General features: G+C 39.1%; 1 protein-coding gene across 1 annotated transcript in view; it reads left to right on the forward strand.

Moving 5' to 3' along the window:
- The window catches only part of FBXL4 (F-box and leucine rich repeat protein 4), a gene marked incomplete at its 5' end in the record, with an annotated part of 56805 nt that overhangs the window by 10007 nt on the left and 30336 nt on the right, over positions 1-16462 (forward strand). The window contains 2 exons of the mRNA XM_084261941.1: positions 1623-1968; positions 9651-9895. Of these exons, the coding sequence (XP_084118067.1) occupies positions 1623-1968; positions 9651-9895 (591 nt within the window). The remainder of the gene's footprint in view (positions 1-1622; positions 1969-9650; positions 9896-16462) is intronic.

Below are 16462 nucleotides of genomic sequence, written 5' to 3' on the forward strand. Positions count from 1 at the left end.
TTTTTTCCCCCCTCTCCTTTGACAGAAGACTTCTGCAGGCCTCCCATTCTACTGTAAGGTATTTGTGGAGAGCAGCATGATGTAGGATAGGAAAATTTATCTGTGCATGCCTGAAAATGTCCAATATGAAATGGAAGTTTCAGCCAATATGGATTTATTTTCCTATCCTTGAAGTAGTAGCAAACACCAAGCCTTATTTATACTGTGTGCTATGTTTTAATGAAAGCCCTTACATTTGTTTTACTTTGTTATGGTGGGCAGCATTTAGGCATTTGGTTGTGGAAAACAAAGCATGATTGACTTTACTTACTCAATTCTTTCTACTAATTGTTTTCCCCCTTGTGTTCTGCAGTACTTGTCAGTGTTGAGCAATACTTCTAAGTGGTATCTGAAAAGCCAAGATGTGGAGGAGCTAGGGAGCTGGTAGAGTGTTTCTGAAGCCTGTGTGAAAGGACAAGTGGCCTGAGAGAAATATTTGAAGCTGGAACTATGGTGATTGGAAAGAAGTGGTGCAGATGTGGATGTGTCAGGGTTTTGCAGATGGGATGCAGAGATATCTCTCACTGTATTGTCAAGGACAGTAGCAGCCGTGGTTGGCTGGTGGAGGCTTCCTTCTTTAGGAATTAACTAGACCTGAGGGAGGTAAAGATGGGCATCAGTGACTGAAGGACCTCTAAAATCCATTCAGTGACAGGGACCCATCCAGATACAAAATGTGTTTCTGTTTTCAGGCCTTTTTGCAAGCTTGGGAGCACTGCAGACCTGACGAATGTAAGACCTGATTCTCTAGCTTACTCAGTTGGTAGCAGGTTTCACTGTCATTCACTGGAAGGGATTTGAGGTCTGTGTGTAAAAATGGGAGTGTATGTGTGGAAGTTCTGTGCATGCCCTGAACCTCTTTCTGTCACTGCACCAAAGAGGAGAAAAACTTTTCAGTTTAGCAGCTTGGAAATTCAGAGGGTTTTTTCGCGTAGAACCCTTTCAAAAATGACTTGAAGATGCTGTTTTCTTTGTTTACAGTGAATTACTTTAGTCAAGCAAACTATTTTTTTAAGACAGAAAACAAAGTAAAATATAGATTGGTTTGGGTTATTTTAATAATTTGCAGTGCTGCATTTTGAGCAGATTTGACCTTAAAAAGTCTGAGCTGTGGGGTGTGGTTTTGTTTGGTTGGTTGTGTTTTGAGGGGAAATGAGAGGTCATGTGACTCTCTTGGGTTATGTGGCAAGACTGTTCCCTGCCTACTTATACTAATAGACCATCATTGTGAAGACATCCTAATCTGTTTGTTATGATTGCCTTACATGTGAAATGTTAGAACAACTTGTGTGTGAATAACAGTACTCTAATGTGAGTGTGTGACTGAGCACAGAGCTTGTTTTTGTAGTTAGCAATGCAGAGAAAATATGCTAAGGTCATGAATTAGTGTGCCCTGGTAAATTCATCCTTAGGATATTTACCAAGTCTAGAGAAAATGTAACATTTTCATTGTCTTTTCAACAATGTTTCTCATTTATTAAATAATTCTGATAGAGACTCACTCTTCCTGTGTTGAGAAGTGTCTTTAATAACTTTGATTTTAATCCCTATGCTGTCTGTGTGTGCAATTTTTTCTTTCACAGATGGGAAATCCTTTGGTCCGAGGCACCTACAAAGGTGAATGGTCCCCAGGCTCGGCAGTTCACACCTTGTATCAAGCAGATAAACTTTCCCACAAACTTAATCCGACTGGAAGTGAACAGCTCTCTCCTGGACTACTACACCGAACTGGATGCAGTAGTACTACATGGTGTCAAAGAGAGACCTGTGCTTTCACTCAAGACTTCAATGATTGATATGAACGATATTGATGAAGATGAGGATGAAGAGAAGTATGGCTGTGGAATGGACAATCTTAGTAAACAGTTGAGCATTGTTACCCTCAGGGAATGGTCAACTAATGGATACTTCGATAAGCTGCCTTATGAGGTAAGAAAAGCATGTGTATACTCAGTGTGTTTGTCTTGATCATTAAGGCTGCAAAGGTGCTTATTATAGGATACTGGTCAAGACTATTGGTTTTTCCAGTTATAGCTCCTTGCATTGTGAATCTCCTGTAGTTACTGTGTAGCTATGCCTGAATTATCTGTCTGCTTCCATGGATGGATGCTAGCAAGCCCCCTTGCTGGTATTTGCATAGTTACTGAACTTTTATATCTCAGGAGTCTGTCCACTCACACACAGCCAGTTATCATAGCCTTGAATTTCTTGCTCCTGAACTTAGAAGCTTCTGGCAGTTTTCCAATAGTTTTGGTCCTCATGCTTGATGAAGATGATATATAAAAGAGATATGGAAAGCCCAGATCAAGATCTAGAAGTGGAAATAGTTTTGTAATGGACTAAAAGCTGCTTCTTCTGTTATCTTTCTTACAAAACCCCAGAACTTTGTTATTGAAACTGCTATATTTTCATATTATTATGAAATAAGCCTCTTCCATCCAGCTGAGTTTTGAATCATGGTGTGAGTAAAAATCTGGACCCCTGTACACTGCCTTGTTTTGATGTGTTTGCTACTTTTTTCAGTGCTATAGATAGCATAAACAGTTGTGAAAAAACTACTCTGCTCAGATCCCCTGGCAGTCAGGCAGTTGCAAGTATGCTCAGAGTCAGTGTAGAAAAATATCTTCTTTCCTGTAATTCCCAGTACAATGAGATTGTGAAGTGTGATTGATGACTATCGTGTGCAGGCCAGGAAATTCCTGGTAGCCTTCCATGGACTACCCTCATTAGAGTAAGATTTGAAAGACCAAGTAATTGTCTTCATCTCACATGAAATAAACTGGGTTGCGTGTGGTGGAAAGGAGACTTGACTTGCTGGTCAAACCTCTGGACTTGGGCAGAGTTATGGGTGTTCCTGCTTTTTGGGGTACTGCAATGTCTGACAGAAGCAGCATGTGATTGTTGTGGCAACTCACCAGGTGGCCAGGGTGCTTGTGGCTTGAATCAAACTGGCTTTGGAAAGCAAAGGGAGGACAGTGAGAGATGCTGTCACTGATTGCAGGGTGTTCTCAGAAATGCTGATCCAGTCAAGTAGTATTTTGGTTTTATTATCTCTTTTTGTCTCTGAGCACCCCAGTATGTTGTGTGAAGGCCATGGGTTGGGTGTCTATGCGCTCTTAGTAACCTGCAGAAGTCTGCCAGGGAAACAGAGGGAGAGAAAGTAACAACTCTCTTCTGTGTATCTTTCTTCTAAGACTTCTTGAGTTTGTTTTTTGTTGTTCTTGTTGTTCCTGCTACAGTGGAATGTTAAATGAAGATGCTAACTTCATCCTGAGTTACTCTAGCGCTTATGGGCTTTTTTCCCAGAGTCCATGTGGAGTTTAGTATGTTTTACTGTTGGTGCTTGTATATCAGTACTAAAGTAAAGTAAGTACTTTGCATATGGAAAGGTGCAGTTAATTCCACAACATCTCAAAATGTGTAACTGCCTTTGAAAATTTGTTGGGTTTAGTCATTCAAATAAATTAATTGTAGAGAAAACTTGATTTAAATCTAGGAAGTCTTGTTCGAAAAGGCTGGATAAATTGATCTGTAGTATAGTAGACTACCTGTGAGATTGATTAATGTCTTTTCTGTTTCACCTGATTATACATATTAAGATTACAATTCAGGAAGTATTTGTGTAGTCCTGTTACTCCTATGAAATTCTGCCTCCGTATACTTGATTGTGCTTTTCTGCTTTCTTGTTTGTGTTCCAGCTTCCTTTTTTTATCCATTTTTTAACATGTTTGGTTTCATGAATGCATTTATATGGTCTGTCAATACCAAGAACGGGGTTTCTTTTCTGCGGCTTTGATTTAGAGAGACTGAAAATATGTGTGGAATATTTATCAGAAAACTACAAAAGATTATTTCTGGACTGGTTTTGTGACAGCAGAAATCCCAGTCACCCACCTTCTTGGTCCAGCTGGAAGGCTTGGGTATCAGAACAACAAAAATGTTGTACTTTGTAGTGTGACAGTTTTTATCACATCAGATATGGGAACAGTAGTCTGCATGCTGTCTTCAAGACTGACAAGCATCAGATTTTTCTGGGAATTGTTCGAACATTATAATGATGAAGTGAGGCGACTGCTGACTCCTTCCAGTTTTGATTGATACATTATGTGAAAAACTGTATCTTCTAAAATGTTCATGTTGCCTGTGAGTGTGTAGCTATCCTAAGTCTTCATAGGTATACCAATGTTTGAGCTGTTCAGGCTTTTTTTCATACTACCCTCTGTAATACACAAAATACACAGGTGTAATGGTCTTCTGTGCAAATCTTCAAGTAGGCAGCAGTTCCTCCAGCCTTTGGGGTTTTTTTCTGCTTTTGTTGTCCTTCTGAAACTTCCACAGACTGTCCTTTCATAGGCTGTGGTGTTCCTCAAAGTGGTCTTAGGAATGGCTTGCTGCAGTGTGAGCTCTAACCAACAAAAGAGAAAAATGCCTGTCTCCTGGAGCACAGGCTTCCTTAGAAGAAAGGGTGACATCTTGGATGAACTAGATGAGAGTATTCTCCTTCCCTGCTCGTGGATGGTGTTAACCAGCCCTCAGTAGCTGTGAAGTGCTTGTGCTATCATCTGTTCGCCAGAATTACCTTAAAATGGAGGAAGGATTTTCTAGGAAACATTTAGTGTCCTGGTCTTTCTTCTCAGTTATCGCTGACAAATTTGTGTTGCTTGTAAAGTGGAAGGAGTAAGATCTTAGTCAGCTTTGCAGGAATGTTTGAGACCTGAAGGCCTGAGCAAGTTAAAAGCCTTTGAGATAGGTGAGGAATACCTTCCACATCATACCTGTTGTGCAGTTTGAGACTCACCAGTCACAGAATCACAAGGTTGGAAAAGACCTTTAAGATCAAGTCCAACCATTCCTGTCCTATGTTAAACCAAGATGTCCCAGATACCAAGAACTTAACTCTTGTTCTCCAGAGAGGAGAAATCCTTCTGCAGGAGAAATCCTGCATGCTTCAGTCCAAAGATTTTTTTTTTTATATATATATAAATTTTAATATAAAAATATGTAAATGACATCTTTATAATTCCTTAAAGCCAATTTTTCTTCTAGCTGCCTACAAGATTTATAGTCTTTTAGGCATGTCTATTCACTTCCCCATGTCTACTGGGGAAGTGAATTTCACTGCAAAATGCGGATTTGGCATCTGTGTTTCCAGGAAAACAGGTCTTGAGTGTAAGATCTGCATCCCTCAAATGATACATCTCTCAAACGATACAAGAGTTGGAACAATAAGCAGGAGCATTTTTAAGTGTCATACACTTTCTTCTCTCAATAATAAACTTCTTGCATCTTTCCAGAACAAATATTTGTAGTTTTTCAGATAACTAGCAAGACTTTATGCCTCTCTTTGGGAAGAGAAGCTCATGAGGATCCTAAAAGCTGTCTTAACAGCTAATCTAATAGTCATATGGCACAAGTTTCCCGTCAGTTAATGGCCAATATACTGCCAGCTGCTCTAGCAGACAGAGCTCTGAATGATGCCACATGGAGAAGATCTCTCCAGCTTTAGTCCTCCTGGAGTCTCGATTGTTCGATTGCGCAGTCTTGGCACTAAGATCCTTTCCTTTTCTTTGAATCAAGAAGGGACTTTAAAACCTTTACAGCCTCTCACTGCTGAGAAGACCTGAGCCTACAGCCTAGTGATGTAAAGCCTGTTCCACCAAAGCATATTATATGAGTAAAGAAGAGACTTAAATGGTTGTGTTTTGTGTAACAGTTGTGAGATCCACTTTTCATGTATTCACATGGGCTATGAAATGTGCATGCATTTGCTGGTGCAAGCTACAGGATGGTGGAAATCGGGGCTCTGCTTTCTTAAGCTGCGCTGAGGAATGTCAGAAGCCCTGGAAAGCCATCATCTTCTCCTTGCTTTCTGTCTTTGCTTTTTTGTGCACACATCCTTAGTCCTTTGAGTGAGTCTTTGTATCAATTCTAATTAGAGTCTAAGCTGTGGCAGCTCTAGCTGCTGAATGAAAAAAACCTGCAAGTCGTTCATCTGCATGTTTCTGAATTGAGTGGTTTGCATAGGCCAATATATTTTCATGTTGGAGGGACTCACGTAGAAGAGCTGAAGGAGGAAGCTTGTGGAAAGGGCAGATATTCTCGGTTTAATCATCATCCAAGCATTATTTTCTGACCAAATCAAGTTCTGGATTATTGTGCTTTAGCCACAGGCAGTATGTTATGGGGTGCAAATGGCTATTGCTTGCTGTTACTCAGCTTTAAGAAGCTGGAGGAATTTTGAGGTAGGGAAGTACTGTTAGGAGCAGGACCATTGGTAATTTTTTATCCCATGTGTTGGAGTGTGATGGTGATCCTGTCTGAGCTTGTAAGCAAACTTTGATGCAGTGGGCGAGATGTCTGGGTTTTTTTTTAAAGATGTTTTGACTTTTAATTTATAATTAAAAGTATATGCTAATGTGTTAGGCACTGCAGTTAGGACATGATGATAAAACACACACCGATCAAGTATGAATCGGCATCTTTTTTTGTGCTCCATCAGCACACAGCAAATTTGTATGCTGGTGTTAGTAATTGTTATGGAGAGTAATGGTTTGGAAACCTCCAGTTTTTGGAAGTTTTCACAGTAATGAAACCACATCTCTAAAGCTGATGTGGGCTAGGTTGGCACTTGAAATGGAAGAGAAAGTACATTTGTATTTTTTGATCCATCACAGCCCAAAAAAAGTGATCAGTGTTGTATAAATTACATTTTGGTTTCCTTTTTATATTCCTTTGGACTGGTTTTTTTTTCTGATAATCTTTGTTTGTAATGATCAATTTATTTATTAAAAAGTGTGAAACAATGATTGCCACAATGTTTCTTAAAATCATAGTTAAAGCAGTTGTTTGCGAGAAGCTGTGTTATGATGTAATCAGTTTTCAGCGCAGACACTCAGTTCTGCAGCATTCTTGGAATCACCATCAGTGCCGTGTAGCACAATACAGCACATCATGTCACACTCTCATTACAGTATCAAATTGTACTTTATGCTAGGATACACATACATAAAAAGCAAATTTCTGACAGACACCAGACTCCAGACTAACGGTGATTAATGGTTATTAGTCTGTAGGTTTGGAACCTGTTATCTTTGTTTAATCAAAAGCCAGGCAAAAAAAGTACTTTATATCTTAATGTTGTAGTAGTGACACTTCATTATAATTTTTTTTCATTCTCAATATTATGAAGTAGCATAATTTCAGTAAAAAATAAAGAAGGATTGTTATTTTTTCTGATTAAAGCATTCATGTGGTAAGAGATTTCATCTCAGGTGTGGCAAGATTGCAAATTCCTTTATGTTATTAAATGCTCCTTAAAGTCATCAGTTAGTGTAAAGGGACATTGGTGAGGCATTTATAGTTTCATTCACCATTATCTTTACTGCTCAGAAGTTACAAAATAACTTCTATTTTTTTTCCATTGAACAAAATTTGTGTTACTTTGGTGTTGTCAGACATTATTACGGACATAAATTTAGCTAACTGCAGCCTTTGTTGCTGAGCTCTCTGCTCTGCAAAACTTCCTAAATAAGCATGGGAAAAATCTGAGGGAAAAGACATTCATAAAATAGATATTTGTGTGGCTTACAGAGTGTGGAGTAGCTGACATATTTCAAAATAGCTTGAAGCTGTCTTTCAGAATGTTGAGAATTACTTAAAGTGAACTGGTCGCCTTAGAAAAATATATGTATGTTTAGGTATCTACTATGAGAATGACAAACAAAACTGCCAAGAAACTCAAAAGCTGAAGTATGGGTCTGAGCCAAACAGGACTCAAGCTATTAATGTGGGATTACATGTCTGTTAGCTCCTACTTACTCTGCTCTCTCTCGGATACAAAAATGCCAGCAACCTAAATGTCACTTGGGAGTGAACTCTGATTACATAAACTGCAGTTAATATGGATTTTATAAATTTTATATGCATGTTGCTGTCAGATTGAAATGTCTATGCACATCCTCTGCATGAAGCTGAGGTGAGAGCTCCAGGCACCTTTTCATAGGCAAGAAGACTGGGCTGTTTTTAAGGGAAGGAGGAGCAAGGAGGCGGGAAGAGGGAAGGCTTGAAATAAGGTTGAGAGAAACTGGAGTATATGCGAACACTATTTTGGCATTAGACTTGGAAGTTGATTTTGGGTTTTTTTTTTTTTGAGGAGTTGTAGATCATGTTTGAAATCCAAATACTAAATCTGGAGCTGAGTAGGAAGTAACATTTTTCATTTTGCAGGAAGTTGGATTGTTTTCTTATTTCTTCTCTTCCAAAAATGAAGGGGGAGGAGGGGAGGCGGAAGCTAGCTGCATAATCAACTGGTACATTGGAAGTACAATCTGTTTGGATCTCACAAAGAGCTTCATTTTCATTTTGTGTCAAGCATTTTATTCTGAATTTTGGCACTTTTATCTTATGAATCCTTGTAAGACATTAAAATGAAACATTATGGTATTTTGAAAGGGCCACGGGACTCTAGAGTTTGAGATGCTTTGTGGGAGTGTTTTTTGTTTTTGTTTGGTTGGGGTTTTTTTAACTGCACTGATTCATTTCAGTGAGTTTCTGTTTCCCACTCTTCTTGAAAACACTTTGTCATTTTTAGTTACATAACTTGAGTGCAGGTACTTGTAGCTGTTAAAGGCAGCCCTGGTAAAGTAAACATTAATTTTTAGATTTCATTCTACAAGTGTGCTTTCTCTCAATTTCTAAGCTAAAGGAGGGGCTGTTTTCCTTGAGCAGTTTTGTTGTTTCCTAAAGTATTTATGTGTCTGTGTGTGTTGATCTTCCATTAGAAAGGAAAACAGCATGACAGGAGACAGGGAATATTTCTTCATTGCTGAGTGTGAGGTAAGTCATTATGAAAACATACATAGTGCTGCTAGTCGGGAGGACGGGCGATTATTGTGGAGCTGAGACTATTCAATCTGATAAAGGTAGAAAAGCAGTTTTGCCTTTCAGATTTGACTGTGGCATAAAACAAACATGGTCTCGAAATATTACAGCAAGAAAGAGATTACTTCATAAAAGAGGATCCAAACATGTTCTATTTTTTTTGTGTGTGTGTAGTTGCATAGTCTAGCATGGCAGGGAGAGGATACAAGGGAGAAGACAAGACACTGATTTTTCTTAAAGGAGGGAGCAGAGGAATAAATCCAAAATCAGTTCATGGTGTGGGGAAACTGGGACGTGGTACGGTTTTTCCATGTTCTCTGCAAATATACTCCCATCTTAGAGACCAGAGAAGGAGGAGGATGCCAATTCAGTGTTCTGATCAACCGCAGTGCACGTTGTGAGGGGAAATATGTAAACATAGTGTTTACATATATATCACTGTTTAAATTAGCATGGGTAAAGAAACATCTAATTTTCAGAGCTTCCTGCCGCTTTCAGATGCTGATCTGCTTTATTCCTTTCTTGTTGAATGTGTCGTCAGAGTGAGAAGGCAGCGCAGTCTTATTTAATAGTTAATCAATGATTTATTCAAGAGGTTACTTCTAAGGAAAAGGATTTACTTTTCTTGGAACTTAAATCATCTTTTCTTATTCCTTTGTGGTTTCCCCTTAACACTTCAAATGATATATGACCATCTGTGACTTTTTTTTTCTTTTCTGTTTTTAATATAGCTCATCCAGTTGATTTTGAGTCACCTTACAGTACCAGACCTGTGTAGACTAGCACAAACTTGTAAGCTACTGTATCAACATTGCTGTGATCCTCTACAGTACATTCATCTCAGTTTACAACCTTACTGGGCGAGGATTAATGACACATCTCTGGAATACCTACAGTCTCGCTGCACTCTCATCCAGTGGCTGAATTTATCTTGGACTGGGAACAGGGGAGCCATCTCTGTTTCTGGATTTAGCAGGTCAGTGCTAAATGTTCAGAAGTATTTTGACAAGCTCTGTTTGCATAGCTGCTGCACAGTACTTTAAGTATTTGAAACCTTATTAAAAGACAAGAAATGCCTTTGATTTACTGTGAAGGGTGTGCTTGTTATGATGCAGAAAAGAACCCCAGTCAAACCAGTAAGAAATAGTAGATAGAGCAGTAAAAGTCCATTTCAGTAGGTAGAGTCTCCATGTGCCTAACTGCCTGTGACCGAAAGGCTTCTTCCAGGGGCAGCTGTGTCCTGCTTTGTCCTGGGCTTCTAAAAGCTTCTGCTGGAACCGAGCTGCCAGAAGCCCGTCTCGCACAGCAAACGTGTGCGGTTCCCTTCTCCTACAGATGAGTCATCAGTAGGGCCGTGTGAGAACGGCGGCAGCAATAAACTGATTACAGTGCATGCTTACAAGGTACGGGCCCGCAGTAATCACTGGAGTGCAATGGAAATGCAAATATTTTCATAAAAATGATTTAAAACATTAGCCCTGTTGGGAAACAGGGGGTTTGCATGTGCATCTTCCACTGAGCTGAAAATATGACTGTGCTGCGTAGGTCATTAAAATAGCAAATTCATAGGGATTCTTCTCTGTATAACAGCCGTGTTCTCTGCTCTCTGAATGTGTAATTTCTTGCTGCTTTGCTTGTTTGCATTAGTTAAACAGCATCTATCAATGCATTTCATTTAAGCAAAAATTGCTGCTTCAACTAAGTGGTAATAGCAATGGCAGGTAAAAGCAGACCTTGACTGATATGAAACAGACACATTTGCTATATCTAAAAAAAAATTGTCTTGGGTTTCTTTTGTGTTCTGAAGGAAAAAAGGTTAAATCAACTATTCAGACATTTTCTTTCTTTTGGTGCCTGGGTGCTGTCCCTGGGGAGGTAAAGTAATTTGAAGAAATACTTTGTCAAGATGAGAATGTTGCTTCCTTTTGTCCTGACCTTCCAGTATAATGCAAGATCCCTGTGCTCTTTTGTGCTTGTTGGGAGAAAAGGGAGGTACATATCAGCTAGTTGTTGAATGGGGCACAGACATTTCTCCTAAACTTGGATTTCGTCTAGATACCTGATGCAAGCTTTAATTGAGAATTCAGTTCTGAAAACATGAAGTGCTTGCTTTCTGATGCTTAGCTATTAAATCTGTCTTTTGAAAACTTAAAAGTATCTACATCTTCATGGCTTTTTTTTTTTAATTTTCACAATTTTTTGTTTGAACATGCAGGACTGCTAAAACTTGTTATCTTCATAATTCTCTGAGTTTGGACATTCATAACCTTTGCAGTGCAGGCATTTCTGACTTGCAGTTTGCTGAAAATGGCTTTGTATTCATTTGTATTCATTATAATGAGTGATATTTATTTCTAACAAGGGCAAAAAGTGTTCTTGGACATTGACATAATTGTAAGTTACCTGTATTCCTAGGAAAAAGTTTTTCTTGGAAGATATATATGCAGTCTGGGAATGCAGTTCAAAAATAAATTTTTGAAACAAGGTTGTAAGCTGAATAATTTTCAGGTGTAACTTCTGCTTAGAATTTTCACTTCTGTGTCAAAACTTGTCTACTGTAATGAGGTCTGGTTTTGAAAGTTCTCTTTTTTTCCAATACAGAAATAATTTTCCAACTGATTGTTCTGTAGAAGTCTCTTGTAGTAGAAGTTCCAAACACAAATTTTCCTGTTGACATTCTTTATTCATATGTCTGTCGAATTTTCTGGTCTCCAGGAAAGGAAAATTTGCTGTGCATTTGCTGTGGAATTATCAATTAATACAAGAGACTTACTAGAACAGCACTTGGTTTTCAAAAGCATTAACCTGACTTTCTTCAAAAAATAGCTTCCTGATAAGAAGTAGATGTTTCTCAAAGGAGAAATCTGTCAAGTAATGTTTTAACTGTATTTCCCTGATTGTCATTAAGAAACTACCTTCATGGGGGATAATCAGCATCCAGGACACCCAGTCAGGAACTCCCATTTCTGTTTTCATTTGGTGTTCCTCGCCCAGCTGGTCTTTTAGGGGGTACTGTGCAAAACACGGTTTCTAAAGGATGGGGGAGCTCTGACTTTCCTGGGAGATCTTTTCACACTTACATTTTCTTTCTAGTTTACAGAATACAAGTATTGCAGAGGAGGTTCTCAGTTGGCTGAGGAGAGCACGTTGCTGCTTTCATCAGCTACCTGCTGAAGTTAACTGTTGCTAAAAGCTTGATCAGATATTTCAAACTCTAATTGCCCTTTGCAGAAGTTAGAGACACATAAAGACAGGACTATGTAACAGTGGAAGACTTGTACCACAGCATTTATTAACGTAAAAAACTCCTCTTGCTGCCTACTCTATCAATGTTTCTTTATCAGTTTGTTGGTTTCTCTTTATCCTGCTCACTTTGGCTCCCTCTCTGGTCTTGGTATTCTCTATTAGTTTTTCAGAAACAAATTATTAAGGCAGTGAGGTGTGCTTATAGGGTACCAATTATTTTATGCTGGATTTAACTGGTGAAAAAGTCTTCTTGTAACTTGAGATTGAAACCCGCCTAAATTGCTTGTTCTAATAATTTGTGTTTATAAATTTTTGTGATAAGCTGGTGCATAAGCGACCATGAATGACTGTCAGGCCAGATGCTTGGAGGTGTAAGGAATCCTGCCTAGAAGTTGTGACAGTTTGAAAGAGGCCCTTACATTGTTTTTAAAAAGCCAACCTGTATTCATCAATTCAGGGAGAAAAACCATAATTTTCTAGGCAAAGTTTATAAGTAACAAAAAAATACAAGTTGCTGCAATATAAAACCAGCAAAACACTAAAACCAAAATAACTTATCCTCATATATAACAGCACTTCGCTTTTGCAGGGCCTGCTTTTTATTCTATATTCTTTATTTTTGCACTCTTCTCAGCATTTGGTGTTACAGTTGGCACTGGTGAATTAAAAACTGGTAGAGTTAGTTTCATTCTTGCAACTATCCAGTTTAGGTTATTTCTGCAAGTTAGGGCATGTTGAAATGCTACTTGTGCTTATTTTGGCAAATGTCCTTCAAAAATGTTATCTGTTGCTTCCTACAACAGCCTTGAAGTAGCTTGTGTAAATTTGTGTGCTGCTGTAAAAGGTTCATACAGACCTGATTGTAAGAAGTAATTGAAAATACGTATTTTTCTTGTAAAAATGTATTAAAGTTGAAAATTTTTTAAAAGTCTAATTTTAAGAAAAGCGACTGGAGCAAATACTGTATTGTCATGAGAAGACAGAATGCTTCAGGCATCTGAACATCCCGAGGCAAAGCTGAAGGTATTTTAACTTATTGATAACATCTACTCCTCAGGGATAAAAATGACTACCATAAATTTTTCATTCCAGCATGTAATATAAATTAACTGAACTTCACTGTTCAGATTGAACTAAAAGTCTGTGGAGAAGTGAAAGGCAAATGAAACGAGTATCCCAGCCCCTCTCAAGTGCCTGGAATGCAGAGTGACAGGGAAGCGTTAGAGCTGTGGCGGGCTCCTCCGCGCCCGGGGAGCATCCGCGTGGGAGGGTGAGGCCTGTATTGGTTGGCTGGAGGTATATACTAAGCGTTGAGGTGCAGAGTAAATGCTCTGAGGTTTGGACAGCTCAAGGACGCTGAACAGTTTAGAAACTGAGTTCTGCGTGCAGATTTTTGTGTTCCACTGATAACGTCATTAGCTCGCTTAGGAATTATTTTGCTTTAAATATCTGAGGTATTAGAGGGTTTTTATTTACCACTAACATTTTATACAGTGAAAATGAATTAATAGTGTTTTACTTTCAGGTGAGTGATGCAGCGTTTACGTGACAAGCACTCCCAAGAATACTTTTTAAGCTATTTTGTTAAAATTTGAAGGCTTTAGTTGCTGTGTAGTAAAGGTGTATTTTGACGGTGTTTGTCTTGGTAAGGCTTTGTTACCAATCAAACTTGCAGGAAGGTCAGGGAAATCACTGAAACATACATCAGATACTCAGTTGCAGAAAACAGGAGTAATGTGTGACTTGACAGGTCTTCTCAATTTATAATTGTGTCTGTCTCTCTTGCTTTAATTTTCACAGTTTTTAGTAAAACCTAGGGTTGCGGTAACTGAGGTTAAGTGATAAGGTTTGTTTCAGATGTTTTTATTGAAAATAGTTTCATCTCTGTTGGGAAAAGCACAAGATCAGGTACTTAATATCCTTAATGTCCTTCCTACTTGCACGCAGTATTTTAAGGTTTCCTGGCTAAAAGAGAAGTGTAATACATGCTGGAATAGAAAGTAATGTTGTAACGTTTAGAATAGCTTAGAGGAAGGGAAGCTGCCTTAATTTAAGAATAAGATTCTTTTACTCAGCCACACTCCCCCACACTCACATGCACTGAGATGGCAGAAATGTGTCCAGCAGGTAGTCTCTCCATCTTGTGCCACCTCTCTCATTCGTCTCCAGATCTGCATGTTCCAAGAAACTGCACATACAGATGTTCAAGGGTTTGATGACCTGCTGATCAGACTTCCACCAAGACACACACTGCTCAACCAGCCTTTGTATTGCCATTTGCCTTTCTCATGCTTCTACGCATGTACCCATCCATTCTCCAGTCATACCGATCCTACACTTTTGTTAGTTATCTGTACTAGCTGCTGCTGCTGTGTAACACAGCAGTCCTGAAAGGAAACATGTCATTGTGAATGTAGATATATCTGAACAGGACATTGAGAGGTGTATTGAAGTGTAATTCTGCAAGCCCTTGCATTAAATGCAAGACGAACTGCAAGACACATTGGGATCCTGAACTCCTCTGCCAAGTTTGTGGGTAATAATATAGATGGAACTAGAGTAAGAAAGAGAAGACTTCAGGATCTCAGAAGTGAAATGAGGAGGAACAAAATCCAGATACTGTTTTTCAGCATTATTCTTGTCTGGTACCAGGCTTGGGAAAGCAGGAAACCTGAGTAGCCAGAGGCAGTGTGTAGTTGGCTTGAAGCAAACTGAAATGGTTGTTTTCATCACATACTGCATGTAGGAGGGAGATACAGAGGAAGGCTAGACAAGTGGGACAATGATGTATCTATCAAGCAGTGGAGGTAACATCCCTGATTTGGATGCTAGCATAAGATAATGGTACAAGGCAAAGAGCTAAAGAAGACAATCTTTCTAACCATGTTGTTCAGAATCGCAGAAAGGGTTGGAAGAGTCCCTTAAAGCCCCTCTAGTTCTAACCCCCTGCCATGGACAGGGACACTCTCCACTGGCCCAGGTTGCCCAAAGCCCCATGAAACCTGGCTTTGAACACTGCCAGGGAGGGGGCAGCCACAGCTTCTCTGGGCAGCCTGTGCCAGGGCCTCGCTGCCCTCACAGGGAAGAATTTCTTCCTAAAGTCAAACCTAAACCCACCCTCCTTCAGCTTAAGGCTGTTACCCCTTGTCCTATCTTCCTGATAAACAGTCCCTCTCTGGCCCTCCTGTAGGTCCCTTCCAGGTATTGTAAGGCTGCTAATGGAAGTCTGTATCCTCACACACACACTTAAATATCAAATTCAGTGATTTATGTGTCAGTGACCACAAAATAGTTACCTAAGACTTTAATGGAAAATAAATTTGGTAAAATCACCATGATGAAACCCTTTGAAATAACGGTACCAAAGCAATCTAAAACTAGGTAGCTATTTGTGTTTAGGAGGAGTGAGCAGATGAGAAATAACTGGGCTGTGTTCCTTGCTTGTTGCAAAGTTTTCAGTAACTAAGAACTGTAGGACATTGAGTAAGTGGAGATCATAATTCAAACAGTGAAGCGCAGGGCTTGGGTCCAGTGCAGTGCCATGAGAAACCACCTGAGCAAATGTCAATGTGTTCAGTCCCCTCTTAAGCATATGTGTAAAGGTATTTAGAGGATTATATTTGGGAGGTTTTATGCATCTGGTTCTGACAAGAAGGGAGTGGTCTTTTACTTTGATATTTTAATTTTGGATCTTCCTTGGCTCCTGGGTTATGCTTATCATATGGGCATTAATTCTAAGACTGAAAGTTGTTAATAGACTAAGTGACCCCATGATCATGATGGGTTTAACATCAGCGTAAGCAAGCAGTGTCTTAAGTGTTAATCGATGTATTTGATGTTTTGCAAGGATTTCATTAGGACTAACTCACTTCCTGAAAGCAGAACGGATAATGAACAGCAGTTCTTAAAAACAGGCAGAAAACGGTGGAAAATGAGAGTTCTTTTTATAATTAAAAACAAAGCGAAACACCACCAACACCCCAAAAAAACACTGGAAAACCCCCCCTACCCAAAAGAACCCCTGAAATACGAGGTCTAGAATGAGGATGAACTTACATGGAAAGACCTAATCCAGCAACTAGCGAAGTAAATGTACATGTTCACATTCTTCTAGGTTATTTAATCAGTCATATTTCATAAAAAATATGAAGGGAAATGACTTCAGAAATTGCATGTATAAAATATTGATAATAGAAGCAAAACTAAAGGGATGGATGACTGTGCAGAAAGGAGGAGAGACTAAAAATGGGAACCAGTCAATTCTCAGAGATTAAAGGAGAGGTATGTGAAGAAGTGT

Source organism: Gallinula chloropus, assembly GCF_964237585.1.
Source record: "Gallinula chloropus genome assembly, chromosome: 3".
NCBI lineage: Eukaryota > Metazoa > Chordata > Aves > Gruiformes > Rallidae > Gallinula > Gallinula chloropus.